The 27,698-nt window shown below is 40.6% G+C and overlaps 2 protein-coding genes across 3 annotated transcripts; both read left to right on the top strand.

The window, feature by feature from the left end:
* The first annotated feature begins 9,397 nt into the window (after positions 1 to 9,397).
* LOC136291768 (serpin B10-like) lies at positions 9,398 to 17,296 on the top strand. Its single transcript, XM_066186899.1, has 8 exons — positions 9,398 to 9,678; positions 10,764 to 10,941; positions 11,961 to 12,074; positions 13,681 to 13,815; positions 14,189 to 14,306; positions 14,671 to 14,813; positions 15,403 to 15,558; positions 16,379 to 17,296. The coding sequence occupies exons 2-8, from the start codon at positions 10,774 to 10,776 to the stop codon at positions 16,781 to 16,783; spliced, it is 1,239 nt and encodes a 412-aa protein (XP_066042996.1). The 5' UTR covers positions 9,398 to 9,678; positions 10,764 to 10,773; the 3' UTR covers positions 16,784 to 17,296.
* Positions 17,297 to 18,183: 887 nt separating this feature from the next.
* On the top strand, positions 18,184 to 27,093 carry LOC136291781 (heterochromatin-associated protein MENT-like). Of its 2 annotated transcripts, none has more exons than XM_066186909.1 (8): positions 18,184 to 18,223; positions 20,998 to 21,174; positions 21,514 to 21,600; positions 21,992 to 22,129; positions 22,665 to 22,782; positions 23,485 to 23,627; positions 24,725 to 24,892; positions 25,960 to 27,093. In XM_066186909.1, the coding sequence occupies exons 2-8, from the start codon at positions 21,007 to 21,009 to the stop codon at positions 26,371 to 26,373; spliced, it is 1,236 nt and encodes a 411-aa protein (XP_066043006.1). In that variant the 5' UTR covers positions 18,184 to 18,223; positions 20,998 to 21,006; the 3' UTR covers positions 26,374 to 27,093. The 2 variants fall into 2 exon arrangements, with proteins under 2 accessions (XP_066043006.1, XP_066043005.1); XM_066186908.1 differs by lacking the exon at positions 18,184 to 18,223 and adding an exon at positions 19,672 to 19,717.
* Positions 27,094 to 27,698: the final 605 nt, after the last annotated feature.

Here is a 27,698-nt window from a genome sequence, read left to right on the forward strand (position 1 = left end):
CTATCCCTGTATATAATGGGTCTTGTGGATGTACACTTTTGCTCCTTTAATCATAATAAAAACTTATTTAAGCAAATGCTTTCCATTTGGAGTATTTTAAATGCACCGGGGACAGAGTAATCCTGGTTATGTGTACAGATCTGGGGCTTTGGGTGGATGGCAAGTTGAACACAAGTCAGCAATGCCCTGGCAGCCAGGAGGGTCAACTGTGTCCTGGGGGCATCAGGCCCAGCATGGCCAGGTGAGCCAGGGAGGGGATTGTCCTGCTCTGCTCTGGGGCGGCCTCACCTTGAGTGCTGGGGGCAGTTTGGGGTGCTAAAATATAAGAAGAACATCACACTCTGAGAGTGTGTGCAGAGGAGGGGGACCAAAATAGTGAAAGCTCTCAAGGACAGAACTTACAGAGAGTGCCTGAGGTCTCTTGGCTTGCTCAGCTTGGACAAGAGGAGGATAAGGGGTGACCTCATCTCAGCCTACAACTTCCTCAATAGAGGCAAGGGAGGGGGATGTGCTGCTCTCCTCTCTCTGGTGACCAGCAAGGGCATGAGGAAATGGAATGAGGCTGTATCAGGACTGGACATTAGAAAAAGTTCCTTCATCCAGAGGGTTGGTCACCAGAACAGGCATTCCAGGGAAAAGGTCATGGTACCATGCCCGGAGGAGCATCAGGACAATGCTCTTAGTCATATGGCTTATTTATAGATAGTTCTGTGAGGAGCAGGGAGTTGGACTTCATGATCCTTATGAGTCCCTTCCAACTTGAGATATTCTATATTTCTGTGATTTTTCTGAGTTGGTTCATTGATTTCAGAGAGGGGAGGAATGAGTCTGTCATAACTCTGGGCTAAGATAGAATATTGAGACCAATTTTCTGCCAGGAAGGGGCCTGTCTGACCCATACTTTGTCCACTGAAACTAGTCAGACACAACAATTTCTGCACAAAACATGATTCATACAATTTCTCTGAAACAGCAGTTGGTAAGCAGTCTGGAAGGCAGCTGGATATGTGCAGAATCTACATGCCACTGAGACACTGCATTGCCTCAGAGAACACAGGGGAACGGGAAATGGGAAGGAGTTTTTTGCTTATCTTTGTGGTGTGTTTACAAAGCTTTATGGGCTTTTATTCAGAAGCTAAAGAGAATAATCATTCTAGGAGATGGGATATCTATGGTGAGTTATAGTTTTTCCCTGGAATTAATTATTCATCTCTTTGTCACTGAAGGAAGAAAGGAAACAGAACTGTGAGGAACTGTCACAATGAAGCAGCAGAAAAGTGAAACAAAGGGGTTTTTTTTTGGGGGGGTGGGGGGTGGTGTGCAGTTACTGCAAGAAGGCTACACTCTTTCCTGATTCCAGTATGCACAGCAAGCACTAGTGCTGGGAGAACTGTAGTGGAAGGTTGTTTCAGTTCCACCACACAATATTTGCTTTTTCTACTTGTTTTGGCTTCCCCTGCTCCATCCTCCAAAATAACACATACGTTGCAGGACCTAGGGGACACAACTTGCTGGTAGCAAACATGATCTTGCGAAAGAGCAAAGATACCATGACACCACTTTCACTCGTATGTAAATAGTTCAAATATATTCCTTCACTTTCTTTTATCTGAGCTGATTGCTGATTGAGAGATAAAAAGTGGGGAAATTTATTGCAAGAGAGATAACAGTGTGTTTACTATAGTCCTAGAGTTTCTGTTGATCTGGTCATGGAAATAGGGCACTTAAATTCCTAAGGACACTTACATTTCAGCAATTTTTTTTCTAAAACTTCAATATTTCCAGGCTGTTGTAGTTTTTATCAATTTAAGTATCCTTCTTCACAAACAGAAGATGCAAAGTATATCTGCTCCTGTATGTAGACAGATATTTTCAGTGCTACCTCCTGATTTCTGTTGACTTCAGCTGCCAGCACAGCAACAGGCAGTCAAATTCTTGCCCTCAGTAGTCACTACCTTTAAAGAAAAAAAAAACCCCCATGTGTCCCCAGTCCTGTTTTCAGAAACCATTTTGGAATTTGGCAAATAATACCCCCATTAAGGAATGGATGCTGGAATCCTCAGATCTCAGAGAGATAAATACTTTTTGAATGCTAAAAGTTTCAAGTCTTCCACATCTGAGGTACTCTAGCTTCTGTAATAACAGGCACCCATAGTAAGGCCCCTAGAGGAACAAGCCTGGATGTGGCCCCAAACTATGTGCCAGATATCAGATCTCCACCACTCAGCATGGAACAAATCCTCTCCTTTGTGCCAACAAATGAGGCTACAGCTTTTTCTCACCACTCTCAGAGAAGCAAAAGAGTTAGCATCATGTTCTAGAGACTTCAGTTTTCTGCTGTGTCACAAAGTACAGGTGGATTATGCTATTGTTCGCCCACAGAATGTTTTTCAGCACAAGTATGGAAGAAGGTTCATACTCACAGCTTTAGGATCTGTCATTAGAGGCTTTTACTGCTCTAACAACCACACCCCACATATATTTGCAATTTAAGCATGTAAAGAGACAAGATTAATTTGAAGGATTAGTGAGTTGTGCCAGTACAAGACCACACTAGCTTCCTTTCTTGTGGTTTTACAATGGGAAGGTAATTCCATACAGATGACAGAATTTAACCCTGAGGCCTTACTTTTTATTCCAGCACTAACTGTTCTAATACATAAAAATGCAAGTAATATTGCTTGGTCAAATAAAGTCAGTTATTTGCAAAAATTGGTCTCCTGAAGTTCACAGAGTTAGAGAGTAACTTGTATTGGAATGGGCAGCTGACAGTCATCTGGTCTTAACTTCAGAAACATATCAGGGCCCTTCCTAGCCAAATGTTGCATATCTTTAAATCTGGAGAACCCACAGTGTTAGGACTAATTTCATTTGAAACATAAATCCAAATATCACTAATGTTGAAGTAATGTAGACTATCTAGCCAGCTTAGCTTTCTCTCAGCAAATGAGAGCTGGCTGCATGCGAGAATGAGCCCCACCAGTTCCTTCATTTTTATTCTCCCATGCCCAGTCCACAAAGCTCTCGCTGGTTTCCCTTACTTTTAAACCTCTTGGAGCCAATGCAGAATACTTCTGAAAATCCCAAGGAGTGTTTAATCAACCATGTGAACTGGAAATTCCTAGGACAGCAAACAGTGCTTAGGAATAAGAGTGAGATAATAGATAACTTCATGCTATGCATTTTTAGTCCAGAAGCATAATTTATACTTTATCTATATTTTATCATATGGGAACATCACTGAAATATTGTTTGCACCTGGCCTCTATTTCGTCATTGTTACAGTACTCAACATCACAAGAAAAAGAGTTTATTACCATATAGTCCAACTGTCTTGTGAAAGGGACACAGTCTCAAATTGCATTCTACTCTGAGAAAAAAAATCCAAACTAATTTTGTGCTCTTATTTCTTTAACTCATATAAATGACTTTACTGCTTTTTCTAAATGCTAGCAATAGCATCCCACAGCAGGCAAACAATGAATTTCTATTACTGGCACCTTCAGAGAACAGAAAAAGGTTCCTAGAGGTGGCAAATCCTTAAAAGGAAGGCTGACTTCTTAGTCACACAGGTAAAATTCCAGTTTAGTGGCTCTGATAAGAAGCCAATAAGGAGTGGGAGAATAGTGAGGTGCCAGATGTGTTTTTGTCTGGAATGGAATTACAAATCGAAGAGGGCAGAGGAGGAATCATTGAACTTCACTGGGCTGTGTGCAGGACCAGTTCCTCTTTCCTCTTCCCTCTTTTCTCTTTCATTCTGCTTCATTTCCCTTGGATGTGGTTCATTAAGTGTCTTTCCCCAAGGTGTTGACTATCCCCATCCTTACCATGCCCTCGTTGCCCTTCAGCAATTTCTGCTTCTGTGGGCAGTGAGGGAAGAGGGCAGGGCTGGGGTCAAGGCTTGATTCTAAGAGGAGAAATGTTAGGGAGAGGAAGAAAGTGGGAGGACATTTTACCCCTCGTACTGCCTGGAGGGACCATCTGCTATGAAATTATGCTGTGTCAGCTGCAGAGGCCAAGATGCATCTCAGCTGCATCTGCAGGAGATGGGGGGAGAGCCCCTTCCTTCAGCCACAGAGAGCCATTGCTCTGCCTTTCCTTACATATCTTCTGGTAACTTTCCTTAGCCCGATACTGCCTCTATTCTGCTGAATTCAAATTGGTCTTGACCTATGTGTTGGTCTATCTGTGTTCCCAGACAAAGAATTAGCAACCACAGAAGCAAGAGATATTAAAAAACATAAAGGATATTAAGGAAGATAAAGCCAAAGGTCTAGAAAAGGAAGGGAGATGCACCAAGAAGAAAGAAAAATCTAAAGCAGCTGAGAGGGACTACTGCACTAGTTTTAAACCACACAGAGAGAGTTCTGCTTTGGGCTTTCAAAGAGCTAAAACAGCCACAGATATCAGTACAAAGATAACAGAGCCACGAAGATCTCCTTACAACTGAATCAAAAGAGTCTGGAAATGCTTTGGTAAAGAGCAGATGGTCCTCAGAATAGTTTAAAAGAAGTGCAGTGCAATACCCTGCAATTTCACAGGTGTTTTGCCATTCTCACAAAAGTTTGAGGAACAAAATGAAAACTTTCCATCTCATTTCACCTGAGAGCAGAAATGAACATGAGATCATCTTGTATTACTTGTTGTGTATCAGGTCATTAATTTCTCCTTGGTTGTGAAAAGCTTGCTAACTTGATCCACCCAAAGTACGTCTGGTCCCAAGAGATTTAGATCCTTGCAACAGGCAGGGAATGTGAGAGATGGAAAGATGCAAGGGCAAAGGCATTGATGAGACATGTTCAAGTGATAGTTATGACATTAAAGCTTAGCTGAGGTCCTTATCAATCCAAAGGGGAAATTTTACTCCAAGTCCTGATCCAGGACGAAGCATTACTGCTGCTGTATGTGCACTTAACCAGGTTGTTCAGATCAGTTCCAAGGTCAGCCTAAAAAGCACAAAAGGGCAGCAAGGGGTAAGCAAGTGCCAAGCAGATCAGTGAGCAAAGACTTACTCCTCAAGTGAGTATTGGGAAAATTCTCCTGATGAAACCCCTGAAAACACTAACCACCCTGAGAAACTCCTGGCCATTCCACCAAGCAAGAATATTTGCAATCAAACTGTACGAAAAAAGAGCAAATGTCTAAATGAGTTTCTTTAAAGAGAGTCTTTCCTCTATATTCTGCTGTGACACATCAGCACAAGGCTCCTGTTTAGAATGGACACTTGTTCAGAAATGTGTGTTGAAGATACGCTGACTTGATATTCACATTCTTCACCCCATAATGTGACACATCCTTCACTATAGCACTGGAAGGGGAAAATGGGATCATCTTTCTGATTCAGTAGTTGTGCAGCTGACATGCAGTTCCACCCTTTGAGAGATTTCTTTGGAAATATGACAAGTTTCAGCCAAAGTGTGCATACAAGTCACACATACATCATTACTCATAATGCAGAACTGTGTATCATGGCTGAGAAATTCAGGCCACTCTTCACAATTTTGATGTAATCTGTGACCGGCAATACTTTTAAAATGCTCACCACCTGAGTCATTCAAAGGAAAATTGCACCCTTGCACATGTGGAAAAAGTATGCATATTCATTCACAGATAAACTGTCTCTTTTCAGATATACAGATCACTCTTTTATCTGAAGTCTTGCGCTTCTTACCAGAGCAGAATTCCTCAGGGCAAACACTGCCTTCATTAACTACAGAGCCTAAGCTAAAGCATGTAGAAGTAATACTAAAGGAAGAGGAATTCTGCTGGGACTGTCAAATTTTACCACACCTTTGCCTCTGCAGGTGTGGAACAGAATGCCTCAATAATATTTATATAGGAACCTCACCACACCCTTTGGGAACTCATAAGGTTTTACGTAGTGTTAGAGTATGTCAGCAAAGATTACTTGGCAAGGGAAGGTTTGCAAATTTACTTGTAGGAGGTGCACAACAGATCACGACTGACTCTGTTTCAAAATAAAGACACGTGCATTATGAATCAAAGCTTTAAAGTGAAAAAGAACACTCAGAGAATTAATATCTCTTTAAAACTATTTGAGATTTCAGGTTTATAAAAAACTTATCATCATACATAAAATTCCTTTACAGCACAGCCCAAAATCTGTTACAATCAGTCTACGTGATGCAAATAGGTTTTTCTTCAGTTGACAGTGTTAGGTACAGCTCATGCCATGCTCTCACTTACACTATGACAAAGTCATCATGCAGGAAAGAGCCCTCCTTAGCACAGAAAATGTTATGTCCCTAGTCATAGAATCATATGCTGAGGTAGAAGAGACCCATGAAGATCATTGAGTCCAATTCCTGGCCCTGCACAGGACACTGTAAGAGCCACACAGTGTGCCCTGCGAGTGTTGTCCAAATGCTCTTTGAACTCAGACAGGCTCGGTGCTGTGACCATTTCCCAGGGGATCCTGTTCCTGTGCCAAATCATCCTCTGAGTGAAGAACCTTTGCTTGATATCCAGCCTAAACCTCCCTTGGTTCAGCTTCATGCTGGTTCCTCAAGTCCTGTCACTGGTCATGAGAGTGAAGAGATTGGTACTTGCACCTCTGCTTCCTCTTGTGAGGATGCTGAAGACCAGCATCCTCATGTATGGACGGGCAATGAGATCAGCCCTGAGTCTTCTCTTCTCCAGGCTGAACAGACCAAGTGACCTCAGCTGCTCCTCATACAGCTTTCCCTCCAGACCCTTCACCATCCTCATGGCCCTCCTTTGGACATTCTCTAATAGCTTAATGTCTTTTTTATATGGTGGTCCCCAAAACTGCACACAGTATTCAAGGTGAGGCCACACAAATGCAGAGTAGAGCACTTATAATTCTTATTATTTTCTCATTTTCTGTGCCCCTGTCCTCCTCACAGTTTTTAAATTTAAATAACACAGAAATTTAAAACAAAAATTGCATCACCTACAACAGGATTTAAATATTACCATATTTCAAAACTCTTCTCCTCCCCATGCTTCTTGTATCTCATAAAGTCCTTTTAAAGGTTTGGGAGTATTTAAAATCCTTTCATGTTAAAAATCTACTGGCCAACTCTGGCTGAGTCAAAAACTTGAATAGAGTGTACTGTTGGGTGAATCAGAAATTCTTCCCTGCCAAGTAAATAAACCGTGCTTGTACTTGTAAAAACTACTTGAGGACGTCAGGGAAACTGAAGAGCTTTCTTTCAAACACCACTTTTTCTTTTGATCTACCTGAAATATAGAACATGTTAGTAGTGAATTAAATGAGATTTCCAAGAGCTATACAGAGTTGATAGTAAAAATAAGCTACCAATGGGTATGAAAACCAGCCATGGAAAGTGGTATCCTAAAAATACTGCGTGAGAGCAGAAGCTACTACTTTTCTGTGACAGCAAGTTTTTTTCTCAAGATCTTTAAGAAACTTCATAGGGCACTTTATAATGTGCTGTTCAGATATCAAACATATCGCCTATTCCTAAATCCAGGCACTAATGAATAGAGCAACACACTGTGTAGTCAAAATGACGTGTGCAAAGTTACACTGAAACTGGAGGAAAACCAAATGCCTTTATATAGCTGGCCAGGGCACTGGTATCCTGCCAATATTTACCCTAACCAAATGGAAACATGAATGACTGCAGTGAAAGGGACCACAGGTTTACTTCCCACAGGAAGGACACTATTAACACAAATATAAGTCCCCTAGTGTGCTGCTATGTTGACTTAGCAAGGAGTGGGAGCACCACTGCTACTGAGTCAGCAGTACCACCATGCAGTGAGTTGTGTCCTCCAGTGATGCTAATTTAAAAGGATATTAGAAAATATTATCAACCCATTGCATTGATAAAGCGTATTTTGTTTTCTGAGATGAGTATAATTTTAGTTACTCAGTATGTTTTTCTGATTTTTATTGCCTAACCACCAGCCATGCCATTCAAGAGGTATTCTAAAAAGGTAGCTGCAAAACCTTGTGCAAAAGCACAAACCTCTCATTCAGCCCAACCCAGCATTTCTGTGTAAACAGAACACCTCAGTCACTTCTTGTAAGGCAGCAAGCAGTAGCACTAGTTAGCAAATTAGGTTCACCCCCGCTTTATAACCAGAAAATCCACACCAATTGCTCTAAGGGATGAAGTTTTTTCAGGGTATCTATCACTCTTCAACAACAGGGCTAAATTGGCAAAGATTACTCAAATCATTTATGCTTTGGAGACCATTTAAAGCCAATGTAAACAGATTACAACTTTCCCAGGAGCAATCAGTTCTGCAGTGAATACCTCTCCTACACTATGCTGCTCTCTGGAAAACATAACAAATACATCTAATTACAACTCACACTGAGACGTGCCCCTTTTGCATAGCTACTATTCCAAAATACCTGAGGGGAAGGAAAGCACCATCCAATTTAAAGTAATGTGGCTTCTCACAAGTAGGAAAGCAACTTCAGGAAAGCTCTCAATTCACAAGTTACATTGATACAGAAGTTTCACTATTGTCAAGGGATCCTTTGTAGCTATACCCTCCTATGCCCTGAACCATATTTTGCAGCTATTTCCATGGTTCGTTCCTCATTATGAGATCTTTCACACAAGCCTCTGCCCTACAACATGTTAAATGTATGCTCACAGACAGCAGGTCAGAAGAAAGCTCTAAACAGGCAGTTTATGCTGAGGAAACAGACCTTGTGAGTGAGTCCTGCTCAGTGTTGGGGAGGTATCCAATTCCTACTCAGGTTTTCAAGGTGGAAGTATCAACAGTGCAGAGAGAAAAAAAAAAAATAAAGGGCAAGGATTTTAAAGTGTGTTTCAGGTAGGAGTTAGAGTGGGGATGGACAGATATAGGAAGGAATATAGAAGGGGCAGCATGATTGCAAGGAAAATCAGAGAAGGAGGTATTTTAGTAGCCCAAGAAAGAAGAAAAAGAGGATTTGACAGAATATTCATCTTTGGAATGGAAAAGAAGGAATAGATTTCTGATGTGCTACATGGGTCAAACAGCTTCCAGATTGGGTGGGGAAATAGAAATGAAGTCTAATCTAAGACCTACACTAAGTTCAAGTGATGTTGCCCAGTGCTAATACAAGCAAGGGTCTGGTGTCTCTTAACCTTCCCTATCTCACAGTAACAGAGTTTCCCTGGCTGTGCAGTCTTAGAATCCTTCAAGATTAACAAACCCCATTTTTCCAAAACAGAAACCCATCAGGAATGACAAATACTTTCTCAGAAGGAAGCGGCAATATAAAAACTCACATATAAGTCACTTACTTTTTTTCTGTGTGTCTGTTTCTCAGAGATAAATTCTGTAAGACAACCATAAAAGAAGTAGGTCAGTGACTGCCTTTTTTTAAACTCTTCAAACCACAAAGGGAAGATTGTTCAGTGTAGTGTAGGTTCAAGTTGTTACTAGCCTGTTGCCACAAAAGTGTTTATAGAAATACTTAAGCTGTCGCTTTTGTAAAATTCTTGTATGGTATCATTCTTACCATCACTTCACATCCTACTCTGAGGTGATTCAGTTCTTCCACAGGGATGTGGCCTATAGGGCATATTACATTGCAGAGTCATGAGTCATAAGAACCTTTGCAGAACCGGCCAGGCACACTATAAATTCATCCTACCCTTCATGTGAACTGCAGAAACCTTGGAGACACCCAGAGCAGCAGTGCTTCTCCCTGCACAAAACAAGGTACTGTAATGATTTCTTGATACTGTTTATTTCACTTATTCTTGGCTGATGTTGCTTTGTTGACAAATGCGTGAGAAAAAAGGGAGCAGGTATTTGAACTGGAAATAGCTATTGCTTGGTGAAGTAATTAACTAAGATTGTACAGGCATAGTCTAGAAGATGAAAGTCTTAAAAATATACAGGAAGAGCAACTTATTGTTCAGCGTTTTAGAATTTCTAGAGCTCACTGACTAGCATATATTTCAGAGCAGACTATGAACCACTGTGTTTTCTTACATCAGGTAATTTGTTTTTAGGCTCTTTAGTTATTAGAATTATCAGGACAGGTCCTGGTTTGCAAGTTACTAGGGTCCTAAACTGTCTTTTTTTCTAGGGCCATCCTACACCGACCAGAATAGCTCCTAATTCCTGACTAAAACCCTCAGCTAAACCTGCAAGGCAAATAATAAATATCCTTTGTGGTCTGTTGAATATAGAAAGCTTGTATTGCAGAAGAACTGGGAAGCCAGGATCTGGGCTAGTGTTGTAAGACAGGGTTTCGGGACATTTTTTAAAGTCAGAATGGTAATTCAGGATATTGAGCATGCAATAGTTGAGGCAGTGCTTGCTCAAGTATAGAAAGGAGTGTTTTGGCTTGACCTAAATGAATAGTTTGACTGCTCCTGTTACCAGAGTATTTATTCACTACAGAGATGAGCATCAAAAAGGCTCTTGAATGAATTGAAGCATAAGATTAGTCATAAGAGACAGTTTATCACTAGTCTCTAGCCAAGGCTTTGCTGAGTAACACTATCAGCTGTCACTCCAAGATGCTCTAAAGGGCAGTGCAATAAATTTCCTGGAGAAGAAATATGAAACACAGCTGGAGGCTAGTTCTTCCCTAAAAATGATAGATCAGTGAAATAGGACATAAAGGCTAAACTTTATGTGACTTTTTAACAGTTAATGCTCCTCATTCTTCATCTAGGCAATTTTAGAAAGCCTTTAAATCACAAAAAAGTTCAGACAGTGAAGAGGAACTTCTAAACAATTAGTAGTCATAGTTGTTGGTTCATTAATAGCATCTTTTCTCCCTTTCTGTGCAGCGTCAGGACAATGGACACATTGAATAAGGCAAACACAAGCTTTGCTCTTGACTTTTTCAAACAGCAATGTCAGGAAGATGGTGACAAGAATATTTTGTTCTCTCCTTGGAGTATTTCATCTGCCCTGGCTACTGTTTATTTGGGAGCCAAAGGCAACACTGCAGATCAGATGGCAAAGGTGAGTCTGGGCTTCTAAAAGTATCTGCCTGAAAGAGTTGATCTCTTCAAGTAATGTCCTCCATGCCAGAAATTTGATGAAGCAGAGGAAAGCCGTATTATGTGTAGAGTTTTGAGGGCTCCCCCCTATAGTTATTTCAATTTTTACACTTTGCTAAACGTAAATCCACAGCTACAAGAATAAAGAAAAACTCTGTTGAGACTACAACCCTTTCTTTGGGGTATGTATTTTTACAGGCAGAATTACTTACTGAAACTGCCAAGTCGCACTTGTTCAAAGCTTGCAGTGTCCTCATGGGACAGTGAGAAAAGTCCCAGGGCATGGTTACCAAACTACTTATGCAGGTACATAGTTCCTGTTGTAGGAAGGGAGGCTTGTGGGTTTGCTTCTGCTACGGCAGAAGTTGTCCCACCTGCCGAGGCAGTGACCTAACTCCTGATTTACAGAACAAAAGAGACCCATTGGGTAAAAAAGGAGTGATCTTCTGTTAGGATGAAGGGAAAACAAAGCAAAACAAAAGACACAGCTCTTCTGAAAAGTGTTCCAAGGTTGTTTGCACCCCTTTGTAGCCTGGATAAAGTGAACAAGCCCAGAGAAAGGGATTTAAGGCATGAACTGAATTTTTATGGAACTGCCTGCACAGTTTTCAGGCTTTCTGACACATAGCAGAGCTCTATTTAGACTTCTCCTTTGGTAGACTCCATCTGGGGGTAATTGAATCTTTCCAGGTATTAACTGGTCATCCAAAGGCATAACTCAAAGCAGGCAGACTCCTCAACAAAGGCCAGGTATGTAAGAGTTCCACCCTGCAGCCCTCAGCATAGTTTGCACAAGCTATTTTGTACACATGGGTATTGAGACCTAGACAAAGATTTCATATTCAGTAAGGACTGGACACAAGAATAAAATCTGAGCTTGACTGTCCTCATTGCCAGACCCCTTGACAACACTGAAAATTTTCACTGAAACAGCAAATTTTCTATTGTTGCTTTAATTACTGATTTTTTTCCCCACTACAGGTACTTCACTTTAACAAAGCTGAAGGAGCCAAAAATGTCACCACAACCATAAGAATGCGTGTGTACTCCAGAACAGAACAGAGTCTGTCAAATCAACATGCATGTTTCCAGAAGGTATCTCATCCAAGCTGGTGATCAAGCTGTGGTCACCTCTTCTCCTGCTTGTACTTTCCTTCCACATTTGCATTTGCTTATGTTTGCCTTTCTCAGATTTAGTGTACACAATTAATTGGTGCAGCATCCTGTGATACCTTCACTGAATGCAACACTTATTTCATGCTTCCGCCTTTTACACAGAATTGCACAATCTAACCTCAAATTTGCAAAATGTAACATTTGATGATCAATAGATCTCTTGATCCTTTGCCTTTAGCCCTGAGGACAGATTTCTTTCTCCAACTATTACTATTTGAAAGCTAGAACAGTTCTTACCTCAGAGAGCTAATCCCAAGAAAAGAGCTGCTCTTCCACACATTTGATTGCAGCATCAAGACAATGAAAACCAGAACACTGACTTTTCCAGCCTACCTATTCTTGATATGTTTCACAAAGTAGTCTCCATTTCAATTGAGAAGGTATTATTATAAAGTTACATGTTGAGATTTCCCAAAGTAGACCAGTTTTCTGCAATAAATCTTAGAGAAATGGGAATAATTTTATTCCTGAGATAAGTCTTTGCCTTACTGGCAGGCTTCTTGTCCCAACTAATGTGTAATTTACCATAGCAGAACAATACAGAAGAGCAAGTGTAATCCCTCTGAGTCAGTAAAGGCTTTTTCCTTGTTCACCCTTCAAAGATGGTTAGAGCAAACCCTTCTCCCTGCTCTTTCCCATCATCCTTATTCTTATGGGGTGAGCTGTTTCCCTGCAGTCTGCCCACAAAACCCCAACTGCCACTAATTTTGATGAATGGATCTGCATCCCACAGCCAAATTCCATGGTGGGGAGATTTATTTTAGGGGTTATGTCAACATGACATTTGCACTGCATGAACAGGAGAGGGATTGTTCCTCATGAGTAACACTTGCCCTGTTTGTAAGAATTACAGAGTGCTATGGGTAGCACTATAAGTAATGACATGGGTTCTAACACTTTGGACATTTAAGGGTGTGTTCGTGCCTCTGATTCTGATATAATGATGAGATGAATACAGCACAGGTGCAGATTTTTAATTTACTAATTCACAGCTTCTTCCTTGAGCTCACCGGAGACTCTGAACCCACATTCCTTTAATCCTGACACTTCAATATAGAGAACTTATTGCAATTACTGAAACATTGAAAAAACCAAACCACAAAATATTAAGAGAGAGATTAAGAACTTTAGGGGCAAACCTTCCGTGTAACACTGTATCACTTTCATAAATTAGGGGAGTGATAGAGCCAAATCTCATGCATTGTTTAAGAATTACTCTCTGACTTTTATTTTCTGGATATCCAAAGTTTCACAATATCCACTTATAAACTCTTAAATATTTTACAAAGTTCAGGCTCTTAACACTTGCATTCCAAGGTACCCACAGTGCCTATACCACATCTGCAACTTCGAATACTTTTAAACAATTCTTTTAATTGCTGTCCAGTTTAGAGCACCTCTTCTGTTGTAATATAGGTAACAGATCACCTGAAGAGAAATAATTTACTTGGATCTATGTGAAGGAAAAAACCAGAATTTTTACACAACAGATGAATAATGTCCTTTCTATTTCTGTTTCTCCAAGACAGAGATTGGCAAATCAGATAATATCCATAATGGATTTAAAGCACTCAGCTTTGAAATCAACCAACCCACTAAAAATTACCTACTTAAAAGTGTCAACCAGTTATATGGTGAAAAATCACTGCCTTTCAGTAAGGTAAGACTTCTATTTAGATTATGCTGTGTCATTTAATCTTCATGATCTACCAATGGCAACATAAGTCATACGCTTTAAATATTTTCACTAAATTTTCAAATTATGTTATTATCCTTAATATGAATATTTTCTATGATACTTTTCCTTAGACTTTGGACCCTAAATTTTAGTTTTTTGGGATGTGTATCTAATCTCACAGTGATTTGTAGATGTAATTAGATGCAAATGTTTAAATTCAGTGTTTCCACTAAAAACCACTTTGTTCCTTTGAGAAAACACTGTGCTTGTGTCCATGTAATTTTTATCTCCGGCTGTAGTAGTGCTCATATTGGCAGGCAACAAACCTAATTCAGGTGTCTCTCTTGCACTGCAGGAATACTTATTGTTAGCCAAGAAATATTACAGTGCAGAGCCACAATCAGTCGACTTTGTGGGTGAAGCAGAAGCAGTCAGGAGAGAGATCAATTCCAGTGTTGAACAACAGACTGAAGGTAAATTCCAGCCTCTCTCCTCCAAATCAAAAAGGAGTCACTTTGGCTTCTCTGTGCCCAAGGGGCCCATGGCAGGTAAACAATTCACCTCAGAAAAGAAAATCAGACTTTTCCTAATTTACTCATCTACTGACAAGCTCTTGCTAAAATTAGTGTCCTCCATCTCAGTGTGTGAGGACTATGGCTTATTCTTGTTTGTAAATCAAGATTATCCCAGTAACTACTATTCGCAAATAATCTCAAGCTAGATGACTGCTCTTAGCAATTACAATTTCTCTGGTTTTTATCCCCAGAAACTGTGCCAGCACTTAGACTGAAACAGAGCAACTGCACAGATGTGTGAATATCCCTCTGTTTTCTCTAGGTAAAATCCAAAATCTGCTGCCTTCTGGATCTGTAGATTCACTCACCAGGCTAGTCTTGATAAATGCACTCTACTTCAAAGGAAACTGGGCAACAAAGTTTGAAGCTGAAGCTACCAGGCAAAGGCCTTTCAGAATAAACATGGTATGGCAATATACTGCCCTATTTCCTACACTGCAGGTGGAAAAACCTGAAAAATATGGGGGGAGAGGAGGGAGAGGGAGAAATTCCTGTCACCCTTTAAATCCATGTGGTGGAATAGTTATTTCATTTAAAGCATTCAGTATATTCAGTATATTTATTTCACCACACTTTTAGCACTAAAACTGCACACACAGACCAGGCCCTAAGGCACAAATAAATTGTCAGAATTGACTTCAAAAAAGCTTCTATTCTCCAAAGGCAGGAAAAAAAAAAAAAAAAGAGGTGAACAATCTGTATGGTTTAGCTCTTTACATTTTAACTTTTAACTATTGAACAAATCACAGTGGCATCCAGTTTCCTACAATTGGTATCATCTGAGACAGCTCAGATAGCATGCCATGCCTCCTAGTGCCTTTCCAGTGCCTTGCAGGGATCCTCTGAACATCCTGTGTTCTGTGTCCTACCCACAAGGATGTCTCAGACACATTGGGCAGCTTGTAGAGTAAATCAACATCCACTGTGCTACTTTAACTCAGTCCTTTTACTGTTCAGAGTACAAACGTAAAATATTCAATTTGATTTGTTGCAGCATACAACTAAAACAGTGCCCATGATGTACCTGAGGGATAAATTTAACTTAAACTACATAGAATCAGTACAGGCTGATGTTCTTGAGCTTCCATACGTCAATAACGACCTCAGCATGTTTATCCTGCTACCAAGTGACATCTCCGGCTTACAAAAGGTAAAAAACCTGAGAACATAAATTATGTGAAAAAGTAAGAGTGTCATTATTTACTTACTTTATGCATGTGTGAGGTAAAAGAGGAGGCTACAGACATGTTTCTAGGAAGGAGAGTACTGATCAGGCTCAAGGTAAAGCAAATACCAAATCTGGTCCAGTACTGTGAGCTTGAAGCTCAGATTAGATTTCTTAGTCTTGGAGGCCAGCACATCTGTGTCTTGATCAGTCCCGGAAACAGGTAACCCAAACCCTGTAAGACTGCCCCTTTTCCAGACAAACAAAAATGAGGACAGAAAACCACCCGTGCTGAGATCCACAGTCTGCACCAAATCAGACAGATACGATTTCATTCTGAAAAAAACCCACCAAAAATTGGGCAGCCTCTCTTATGTTCCAGGATGTCCAGAACTAATATGTATGGACACTGCCACCTTCTGTAAAAAGCCTGATTCTGCCTTTGGATAACAAACCCTTAAGAAATTTTCATTTTTAAGGTGTTGTGTGTGTGGGGGGGAAAAGCTCTTTTCAGTAAATTCTAAAATGTGGGGAAGACAGCCCTGGGAACAGAGAAACAACCAGAGTATTGTAACTCTGTTACATTCCCTGATAGTTACTGAGAACATTTCAAGTATTTCTTTGATATACCATAGAACAACATTCTCCTTTAGTTAAAAAGATCTCCAAACTGCTGTTTCATTACTGTTTTTCTTGTACTCTCACAACCTCTTGAAAAGTTCTCCATTTAAGAGAAGAAATAGCCTTTAGAGCACAAGTTCTTGAACATTTTTTAATTTTCTGATTTTCTTTTTATTTACTGCAGCTAGAAAGAGAATTGACCTTTGAAAACTTGTCTGCATGGACCAACCCAGAGCTAATGGAGAAAATGAACATGGAAGTTTATCTGCCCAGGTTCACGTTAGAAGAGAAATATGACCTCAAATCTACTTTGAGCAGGATGGGGATACAAGACGCTTTCACAGAAAGTCAAGCTGATTTCACAGCAATGTCCAAGACTGGTGATCTGGTTTTGTCACAAGTTTTTCACAAGTGTTACCTGGAAGTCAATGAAGAAGGCACAGAGGCAGCAGCTGCCAGCTCAGCAACACTGGCATCACGAAGTCTTGGTGCTACTGTTATCTTTTTGGCAGATCACCCTTTCCTCTTCTTTATCAGGCACAACAAGACCAAGACTATCCTGTTCTTGGGAAGGTACTCTTCGCCCTAGAAACTCAATTACTAAACAGGTTATTGCAACAACAAAAATGAACTAAATACAAGGAACATCTCAATAGCCTGCGCACTTCTTAATTTTCCTGTACTGTTAACAAATCTCTCAATGTTAGAAGAAAGTATTTATGAAAAATAGCCTAAAATTTATGCCTCTGGCTCATTTTCCTGGCCAAAGAATCCCAAAATGCTAGCACTACACCCTAAGTACCAAACTGTGCAAAGAACATGAGTTTTTTCAGCACTTCCTGAACCAGAACTTCCACAATTCAGAAAAGACTGAGTTGAGTTCAACCAGTAATTTTACAGTTTTGATACCAAAGAAATAAAAATAAAAAAAAAAACCAACCCAAAACCACAGCAAAATCTCCTTTTTGCAGAATGCTGCTACTTCTCCATTGGTTTCAGCTCATGCTGATCCCCAAGGCAGGCTACTCACCCACATTCATGTCAGTTTTTTGCCAACTTTGGAGCCTGGCAGAACTGGCAATGAAATAAACCTGCAAAATCACCTTTGTTCCAGATACTGGTGCTTCTTTTTGCTTGAAAAGGGGCTAACATATGTACTTTCTAATCTCTGTCCCACAGCAATTGGAAAATATTTAACAACACTATAGAACTAGGAAAATAAAACACATGTGCCTCACAACCATCTCCTTTGTAAACTTCACCCTTACGACACTAATTTCAGCCCAGCACTGTAGTGCTTTGGTCTCATTTTACTTTGCCACTTATTCACTGGTTTGCAACAAGATCAAATGGGAGAATCAAGTCTAACACTAGTACAAGTAATACTAATGGTCATAAGTGCTTTCTGGAAGATCAATGTGCATCTCCCTGGTCATGTTTACTCCTGTCACTGCTCTTTCTCCTAAGAGAGTGCCCTGATCAGTCATGCATGTTTGCAGGGAATGCCCCTGACTCTCTGAATTCACAACAGAGAGCAAAGGACCAGGTTTCTTAAAGGACTTGCACACACCCAACAGCATCTTACTACAAACATATCTTGAAACAGCAGGACTCTCTTGTCCTGGCAGAGAAGAGACTTCTGACTGTCCCTGAGTCCTTTCTCTTTTCTATCAAGTGGTCAGCTGCTCCCAGGGTCCCTTCTGGCTCTGCTTCCCAAATGGGAAGGAACACAGGAAAAGTGTTATGAAGCGCATGCTTTATACTATCCCTATAGAGCCCCAAGAGAAATACCTTCTGCCTGTCTCAGTTGTGAAGCACGACACTGGATCCCTGTGCATTCAGATCCAATTCTGCCATGTCTTCCTTCACCTCACAGAAGAGTGGCATGTCCCCATGGATAAGCCTCTTAAGCACTTCCAGATATGCCTTGGGAATAAAGACAGGAAAGCCACACCTGGAAGGCCAAGGAGGAACAAAACCACGACAGCATGAACACAAATTCACTCAGGCCTTTAAAGTCAATGGAAATGTGAGTCACCTTTCCTCTCTCCCTCACTATTTTAAGCAAAGATGATAGAGTTGATGTCATTTTGGCTGTGCCATATCATTACTGAGTAGCAGTGACCACAACACATGAAAAGTGAGTTGTACATTAGGGAACAACCTTTTCCCAGAGTGAACAGCAGTGCTGGAAATGTCATGGAATCTCCATCCTTGGAAGTGCTATGGCTAACCTTACCTACTCATGGACCTGCTCCAAGCAGTAGGTTGATCTCTGGATGCCCCTTTCAATTAATATCTGTGCTTTCTTTCTCTCTCTTTTGTCAAAAGCCACTCTGACTTGCCATCTCCTTTTCTCTTCCTGCATGGCATCCTTGCCTCTTGACTAGCAGACGCAACTACCTTGCCCGCAGTATATATCTCTGGGACTTGGGAGTCTCCTGGCTTGGGCTTTCTCACCACCTAACCATTCAGTTGACTTTTCTCCCATCCAGATTTCTGGAGGACTTACTCGCCATACTGAAACTAGAACTTGTTTAATTAATGGCATTTCTTCACTGTCTTGCACAATACTGATTTCTGACATTTTTTGGAAATCTCGACCCACTGTAATCAGGCTTGCAGTAAAATGCTTAGCACACAGTACAATTTCCTTCCTTTCCTGCACCTTCCCCTGCCCCCTAGGGTCATAGAGTTTTTGCCACTGTGTTCTTCTTCCATCACTGTCTCTCTTCTGGGACTTCAAAGTGACAGCTCTTGTGTCATTTTACCTCTCTTGTTTCTCTGTCTTTGTCTGAGACCTCCCAGTAGGATTGTTTCAATTCTTGCCCTCCTCCTTACTGTGCAGCAACTCAGGGGTTTGCAGTGTTTGTATTAAAAGATTCCTAGCCATGACTGCAATGAGATTTCTTCACCAACACAACCAGTGGAGTGTCCATCCCTCACCCTCCTTCACAGTTTTGCCTCTGTCTGTGTTCCTAATGATCTTCAGTCTGAAGCTGGACTTCCAGTGTCCAATTCAATCACTAAGCTTTGTGTTTAATGCTGAGGTACTGCATTTGAAACTCACGAGTCACAGAGAGGAGAATCAGACTCTCAATATCTGCTTAAATCCAGAAGCCAAAACCAAGTACTGTGTAACCTTTTTACAAGTCACTTATTTCAAAAAACAGAGAACTTATCTCCACAACACCAGACAACCTTTGGAATCAGCAACTTGCTTTGCTATCCTGTCAGTAGGCTATTATGGTGCAACCACAAATGTCAGATTTTAATTCCATTGTCCTTTTGAAATGTCTAAACCTGAAAAGTGACCAGGTCAACAAAACCACCAAAATTTCATAAGACTTTTTGGGGATGTGGTAGAAAGGAACTTTGGGTAGGTGGAAGCAACCTGGATATAGATAAAAGGGAAAGGGAGGGGCAAGCAGGACTATGTTCCTTAATTTAAAAATTGCTTAACACACAAACGCAAAACCTGACTGAGGACAAGACCTAAGTCTTCTATCTCACGGGATTGAAGGTAAATATTTGAATCAATTTAAGTAAATTTTATGATTTTTTAAAAAGCAATCTGTGCCATGTGTGACTGTATGGATAAATGATAACATACCTGTGTTATAATGCATTATTCTTGCTTTGTGCTTTTCTAAATGTCAGCCATTAGAGAAAATAATTCTGTAAGACTAAGGAAAACTGCTAATTTGGGGCAGAATTCACAAGCAGGAAAGTTTTCTTAGGGCAGTAACTGCATTACAAGTAAAATCTTTATTTTGATAAAAGAATTCTTTACTTGAGCTGAAGGCACAGCACTGCACACTATTAGGCCAGAGACCTCAGAGGAGTATTCATTAGCTGAAAACAGAAATTCCCACCCTGATGGTCTCTTGGTTGTGTTCTCCACAGAAAGGAAATCACTCTGCGGTACAGACTTGGTCCTGAGGGCATACTGACTGCCAGAAAGAATGTAGCTGTTTGGGAACCAAACGCTTGATAAATACTGTCAGACTTCAGAGACTGCCCCTCAATTTTTGTTGCTCCATTCCATAGATACAAATATTAATACCACCACCACCACCAACAATACAAGCATTTCTGGACTCTTGAGTGGTAAATGACATGAGGTGAATGTTTCTATAGATAGTTACTGGGTAGCTATCTTAAAGCCTGGAGCGCTCATGATCTCAAGGCATCTGGCACTTTCTGGGGAAAATAAAATTGCTGGAAGATACAGAAGGGGTAGTAAGCACACACAATGAATAAAATGCATAAGTCTAAATGGAAACAACAGCTTTGCTATTCATGAAACTACTCAGAATACGTTGCTGGCCAGGAAAGGCAAATGAGACTAAAAATTACACCTAAATCCTTTCACTATATCAGCTGTCACTTCTATGCAGATCCAAAATGTAATAGTGGGAAACTCAAACATGTTGTGAACCAATGTACTAAAAATGCATATAAATTCCCCTGGGAACATTGCTTTGATAAATCATTAGTTAAGGACAAAAGGGAAAAGAAATACAGAGGTTACAAATCTTCACATCTTTGAAAACAAAGGGCAGAAAGAATCACAAAGAAAACTGCAGCTGTATTAAAGGAAAAAAAAAAAAACCTAAAAGAAATTGGTGCTCCTAGCAGGTGGAAAACAGTACCTGTGTGGAAGATTAACATACAACTATGCTATTAGTTTCAGTGATTTAAATGGATTGTCTTGAACATGCAACATTTCTTACTAATGGGTACCATGTACAGAATTTTCAACATTCAAATAGTACAAGTCTGTCTGTTGCCTCTTTCCAGGTTGTAAAAATGGAAGTGGTCTCCACATCAGTTGGCAAGTTTACCATTGATCTTTTCAACAAGCTGAATGAGACCAACAAGGGAAAAAACATTTTCTTCTCTCCTTGGAGCATATCAGCTGCTCTGGGTCTGACATACCTGGGAGCAAAAGGAACTACAGCAACTGAAATGGCAGAGGTAGTTTGCTTTTGTACTATTATTGTGGAGAGAACAATTTGCATTTGCACAAACACATTCCTATTGTTGGGAGAAACAGCTGTGGAAGGGAGTTCTGCCTTGCAGCATGCAGACAGGAGCAGTGTTGGTGGTCTGGGAGGGGGACGGCACTCCTCATTGTTATTCCATGGGATTTATCGTCACTACAGCTTAGCATCCCTTTGGTTAGTCACCTAAGCAGCAGATAGCACACTGAGTTATCACAAGGAGAAAAACATGACAACCATTTGATTCCCATTGGACTTTAAGTCTCACAAGGTCCTTAATGCCTATTTCTTATCTTGGAAACTTTGCTTGCAGGTCCTTCATTTCACCCTGGGAGCAGGAGCTGAAGCCTCTTCTTCTGTGACCAGACCTTCTCGGGGGAGACCGAAGAGAAGAAAATTGGTATCTATTGAACTGAAGTTCCCTTATAAAGAACCTCCAGAATCAAAATGTCCAGATACAGCTTTAGGAGTCCAGTATTTATTGTCAGCACCCCTCTTTATAGTGCAAACCCCAACCATAATTCATAACAGGTTGAGGTTCAGTTCCTTTCACTCAGACTCTCAGAAGCATGAAAGGATGAGTCACTGGGAGAGTCTGGAAGGTTTGTTACATGGCAACTCAGTTAATCCAGTCATGAACAGAGCCCTGAAAATTGCAGTGATGGTAAACTTGGGAAAAGAAAAAGTAAGGAAGAGGAACGCAAATCCCTCTCCTATATACATTGCTTAGCATGTTTGGAAAGCTTCATGCAAGATTGAAGCTGCTAAATGTTTGGGGTTTTTTTTCCAAGGATCCTGAGAACAAGCAAGCTACAGATATCCATTCTGGCTTCAAGAAGCTCCTGACTACCATCAACAAACCCAGAAGCACCTACTCCCTGAAAAGTGCCAACCGCATTTACGTGGAAAAAACATTCCTATTATTGCCTGTAAGTTAAATCTCAGAGAAGAGTAAGAAAAGGTGGAAATTTTTTTTTCTTTTTAATTACTTGCTATTAATAGAACAGGTTGGAAGCTGACCTTGAATACTGCAAATAGGAGCTCTGGATTCCATTGTAAATCTTAACTGGAAAATATCGGTCAGTCTGCTCAGAGAATTTAAGGATGCACTGCCCTTTCACTGTATTGTAGGGATTCCTTTACATGCAATGTACCTTTTCTATTGGAACTCCCAATAAATGGAAGGGTAAATAAGAAATTAAAATAAGCACATCCATAGGATACGCATAGCCTTCCTTCCTTCTCCATGATAAATCTTGGAACAAAAGATGTGAAATTTCTGTTCTTTAGGTATTTCTTAATTGTCAGCCCAAAGTCCAGCAGAAAGTAACAAGTAAGATCCTGCAGTCCTCTAGGTCCAAGAATCTATCAAGTATAAGAGCTAACAACTTCCTTTTGGGACTAAAAAATAGTATATTTCTCTACTACAGAACTATTTTTCTCACTTTCTTGGTTATTTTTCAGACATACATACAGCTCAGTAAGAACTACTACAAAGCAGAGCCACAGAAGGTTAACTTTAAGACAGCGCCAGAACAGTCAGGAAAGGAAATCAACACTTGGGTTGAAAAACAAACTGAGGGTAAGCTGGGCTTAAGCCCAACATCTTTACTCTCCCACAAAGTCAGTGTGCCATTTCCTTTGGGCAGGTCCCCTTGATTCCCCAGGTGCTACTGCAGCAGCCAGGTCATGCCTTCCGATGTGGATGTGGGCAGTGAGCAGAGATATGGTGGGAGGACAGAGAAAGAGCAACACACTTAAGCAGCTTCAAATACCTGATCTGGACCTCAGTGATCTCCCTGAGGAGATTCCCACTGACTCCCCTATGCTCAGCAGCAGCTGGTCCTCAGGCACAGCTGTGCCCTGGTGCTGCACCCAGGCACTGCTGGCAGAGCAGACAGAGGGGAGAGACACCTCTGCCTACCAGTGTGCTCCAGGGCAAGGGGGTTGCCTGCCTTGCTCTACCACCCTGCACTGGGAAGAGGGGCTTCTCCTTCTGCCTGGTGTAGCCAGCCAGTGAGGCTTTCTGCTTCTAGCTGCTTGCCATAAAGCGGAGACATTTTTGGAGGAAGGAGTAAATCCCTGTCAGTGAGCCAGGAGGACAGGTCAGCAAACAGCTTTGGAGACTAAAGAAATGCACTGATTTATGTCAGGGGAGCATTTTAGAGAGCAGGGCACTGAGGCATGGACTTTTTACTAAGAAGCTCAACTGAGAGAAAATCCTCATCAAAATGTCCTCACTGTGCTATGCTGGAATGAAACCTGACTCTTGTGCTTTCAAAAGGCAAAATCAAGAATTTGCTGGGTCCACGAGATGTGACAAACTCCACCAAGCTGATCCTGATAAATGCCATTTACTTCAAGGCAGAATGGGAAGTGAAATTTAAGGCAGAAGATACAGAGCTGCAACCCTTCCGACTGAGCAAGGTAAGTTCCTCCTCTACCCTTACTGTAAACAACCTGGTTACAACAGCTATTGTTGAAATCTTTTCATTTCATAAGTCTTTTAGGTAGCCCTGTGGTAACTAGACTCTGTGAAAAGCTGGTTGCAGCAAAATCTGTCAGTGCTCAGCTCACTGAAACATTAGGATGTGCTCAGGTAAATGTTAGTGAGCTCCAGGTAACCGCTACTGTTTCCAAAATCACTACAGTCATTTAAAACCTTTCTGTAAAACAGTGCTAACATTGGCTAAATTATAAAAACATGATTTTGGGAGGCCGGGCTTCATGAATGGGAACTACATGGCATGTCATGGATGAGAACAGTACCAGGTCTCTGCTCTGTGCACCAGGCTGGGCACAATCATTCCTGCTCAAACACAGCTGCAACAGAGTGCCCTGAACCGGTGCAAAGCTGCCTGAGGTTAGAAGCAATGTTAATGGCATGTATCCATCACAGAGATGTTAATGAATTCACAATTAAAGACAAGAACTCTGTGCAGCTTCCACTAAGTGTGTTTGCTCACCTTCTGCCTTCTGATTAGTACGTACACAGGTTCTGCTTCCTTGAATGGATATAGATGTTAATAGAAGTTACATACTCTTGACAACGTGACTGCTTCCCAGGAACTCCTCTCATCATGAGGCCTTTTGCTCTGACTCTAGTGTTATCTTTTGTCAAGCAATCAGCTGGTCACCTTTTATCACCAGAGAGACCACTGATAACCTGCATAACATTCATCCTCTTAATCCACAGCTGTTTTTCTGCCAGAGTGTTATAAGGCCATATCCCATGCCTGCTCCATACCCCTAATCCTTGCAGACATTTCTAACTCTCTTCTTCCTTTCTCCTTGGGCACGTTTTGGGGAGAAAAGGAAAATCTCTCGGTTCAGCCCCCAACAAAAGCTTTGAGACAGACACCAAGATAAGAAGTGTTATCCAGTCAAGAAAAGCTTTGGAAAATGGATGATAAATCACTGTTTCAAAATCTTCTTATAAAATTTCCTTTCCCTGCACTGCACTGAGACATCATCTCCCTTCCATTCAAGGAATGATTTCTTACTTATAAACAAACACTTTTCAGAACAAGACCAAGCCTGTAAAGATGATGTACATGAGAAAAACATTTCCAGTTCTTATCATGGAAACAATGAATTTCAAAATGATTGAGTTGCCATATGTGAAACGTGAACTCAGTATGTTCATCCTCCTTCCTGATGACATCAAAGACAACACTACAGGTCTTGAACAGGTAAGAAGGCATGCTACAACCATTTTGTATTACTGCTCAGTCATTTTAAAAAAAGAAGGGCAGGCTGACAATAATATCTCCCTTTCTGAGGACAGGCTATCATGCTGTTTCGCCTCCTCCATCAGCTGAATTAATTTTCTCTAATACTTATCTAGTCCCAAGAAAGTTCTTCCATGCTGAGCACCCTTAGTTAGGTAGGAACTGAAGACAGGCAACACTGTGCATAATCAGATACTCAGCTTTTCAACATGACTGACATGTCTGACAGCCCTTGACTGACACCCAATTTTACATGAACTGTAAGGGTTAAATCTCCCTTCCTTGCACAATCAAGAGAGACACCCCCACACAAGAAGTTACAGGTTCTTCCTGAGATGACACCTTTTCTCCATGGCCTGGAAGTTTATTTCTATATTGTTCTCACTCTTTTTTGCCCTCTCCCCTCCCACCGTTTTTCTGCTCTATGAAAAACTAGGATTTTGGTGAAATTGCGTTTGCCACAATAATGAGATTTGCTACTGTAGTTACTATAATTCCAAGATTGTTAAATTTTTGGAGTCTAAACTATTCAATTCCATTCCTCCATTTGATCTGAGCTGAACCCTGGTGGCACAGTGCCCAGGACACAGAGTAGTAGTGAAAGACTTTGCCAGAAGCATTTTGTTTCAAAGCTGTCAAGGAAATACATGCAATTATATTAACACCTGTTTTTCTAGAACTGGACCAAACCATGTGCCACACAGCAATTTTAGTCAGGACTGAATTAGAAGAGAGGAAAGAACTACCACGGAGAATGGCAGCTGTTGAATGCCTTTCTCATCTCTCTTTTGCAATTAATTTGGAAAGGGCGGTGCTCAAAACTTTGCAGCATTAAGACTCAAATATTTGTTGTGCACCTTGTCTCTGATCATCAGTAAAACCAATTTCTATTTCATGCTTTCAGCTAAATGTTAAATTTGCTATTTAAAATGTTTAATTCATTACATTGCCATAGAATTGATTAATTAATATTTAATTAATTCTTTTCCCCTGCAAACACCAAATTCCTTCCCTCTCTTAAACGATAGCTGGAAAGAGAACTGACGTATGAGAAGCTGTCCGAATGGACTGATTCTAAGAAGATGACCGAGACTCTGGTGGATCTGTACCTACCTAAATTCAAAATGGAAGAGAGATATGACCTCAGTGATAATCTCATCAGGATGGGAATGCGCAGTGCCTTCAGCATCAACGCTGATTTCAGTGGAATGACTGAGAAGGATAAAGTGATGATCTCCAAAGTTTTTCACAAGTCTTTTGTTGCAGTTGATGAGAAGGGCACTGAAGCAGCTGCTGCTACAGCTGTCATTATAGAACTAACAAGTGCACATGTTGGCCATGTTCTGAAATTTAGGGTTGACCACCCTTTCTACTTCTTTATCAGACACAACAAGTCCAAGAGCATCCTCTTTTTTGGCAGATTCTGCTCTCCTCTAGAATGAATTATTACTTGCTCTCAGACAGTAGCCAAGGTTCACTGTTCAATGGGAAAATGTGAACTGCAGTGCTAAAATCTCAGCCTTAAGCCATGTAGTCACCTGTACTGAAAGTGCCTGTTTTTTTCTTTCCACCCAACCCCCCTCAAAGAAGGCAGCATCTAGAAACCATCCTGAGCCACCAAAGAACACTCTTCTACTGCTTGTTTCTATTGTCCTAACAAGACAGTCTGAGATAGAAAAGAAAGTGTGGAATTTTGCTCCCTTTTATCAAATCTGCTCTTTTGGCTTTGTTGTTCAAAAGAAAGGCAGAGTTATAAAAGCTCTCTGCCCACAGGCCATCATCTAGCCCTATGTCAAATGCTGACTTCAAGGGAAATGCAGTTCATTCTCTTGACTCTCACAGAGAGGAAAGAGAATCCCAAAAAGAAATACAGCAGACTTACAGAAATCTGTATGCTCTGTTTTGGTCTCTTTTCCTGGAAACCTGCGCTTGTACTACAATGTAATTTCATAACCTTAATTTCAAATTTCAATGACTGTTGAAAATAAAAAAAATAAATTATACAAATCCAGAATAATCTCAGAATGCCCCTTACCATCCCCTGTCTCACACATATATATAGGCACATCACATTCATTCTCTCCTGCTCTTTCAGCTTCCTGAAAAAGTAAGGCTATGAGGGAAAATTGTCTAACCCTTAATATTAAATTGTTGATTTCTAATCATGTTGCATTTTTCCTCATTTTTCTAAATTTTGTAGTTTAAGGTTACTGAGATTTCCAACCAGCAAAAATGCTAAGAAAGCCATTAGCAACATGCCTTCTTGCCACCTTTTATTGATATGTAATCTAAACCTGTTAGAATTTAAATCTGCTTCCTCTTTTTAATTTTACTTGATGTTACCTGGTTAATACCTGCAAAGCTTCCTTGCCACCTGTAATATTGACAAATGTTTGATTTGTTTATGAGTGCATCTCAGCAAAGATATTAGTGATATTGACAGAAACATCAGTGAAATTTTGATTTACACTTAACTAATTATTTTACCATGAGCTCCATTTAATAAAATAAATAAACTTGAAGTTTTGTTTGTGTTATTCAAGACATTGAGTTACTTGGTTCTCTTATAGCATCCTGCAATCTGAACAGCTGGAGCATGTTTCCATTTTTGTCATTCCAAATCAACCACCACACCACCCCAATTGACAAAGCTGAGAAACTTTAACACACTGGTGTCTTATTTTCACTAGTTTTCAAATAGGCCTCCAGACACTGTTATTCTCCATGCCATCCTAGGCATTCACAAACATACCTTTACCAACACACT

This window comes from Chamaea fasciata, unplaced genomic scaffold (assembly GCF_029207755.1).
Source record: "Chamaea fasciata isolate MVZ Bird 193981 ecotype frontalis unplaced genomic scaffold, bChaFas1.0.hap1 SCAF_1, whole genome shotgun sequence".
Lineage (NCBI taxonomy): Eukaryota > Metazoa > Chordata > Aves > Passeriformes > Sylviidae > Chamaea > Chamaea fasciata.

What these genes read in the sequence shown, in the direction of transcription:
- LOC136291768 (XM_066186899.1), top strand. Translation starts at nt 10,774, where the DNA reads ATGGACACATTGAATAAGGCAAACACAAGCTTTGCTCTTGACTTTTTC. An exon ending in AACATGCATGTTTCCAGAAG is followed by an intron (nt 12,075 to 13,680) that starts GTATCTCATCCA and finishes TGTTTCTCCAAG; the next exon opens with ACAGAGATTGGCAAATCAGA. An exon ending in ACATCTCCGGCTTACAAAAG is followed by an intron (nt 15,559 to 16,378) that starts GTAAAAAACCTG and finishes TATTTACTGCAG; the next exon opens with CTAGAAAGAGAATTGACCTT.
- LOC136291781 (XM_066186909.1), top strand. Translation starts at nt 21,007, where the DNA reads ATGGAAGTGGTCTCCACATCAGTTGGCAAGTTTACCATTGATCTTTTC. An exon ending in GGTTGAAAAACAAACTGAGG is followed by an intron (nt 22,783 to 23,484) that starts GTAAGCTGGGCT and finishes TGCTTTCAAAAG; the next exon opens with GCAAAATCAAGAATTTGCTG. An exon ending in ACACTACAGGTCTTGAACAG is followed by an intron (nt 24,893 to 25,959) that starts GTAAGAAGGCAT and finishes CTTAAACGATAG; the next exon opens with CTGGAAAGAGAACTGACGTA.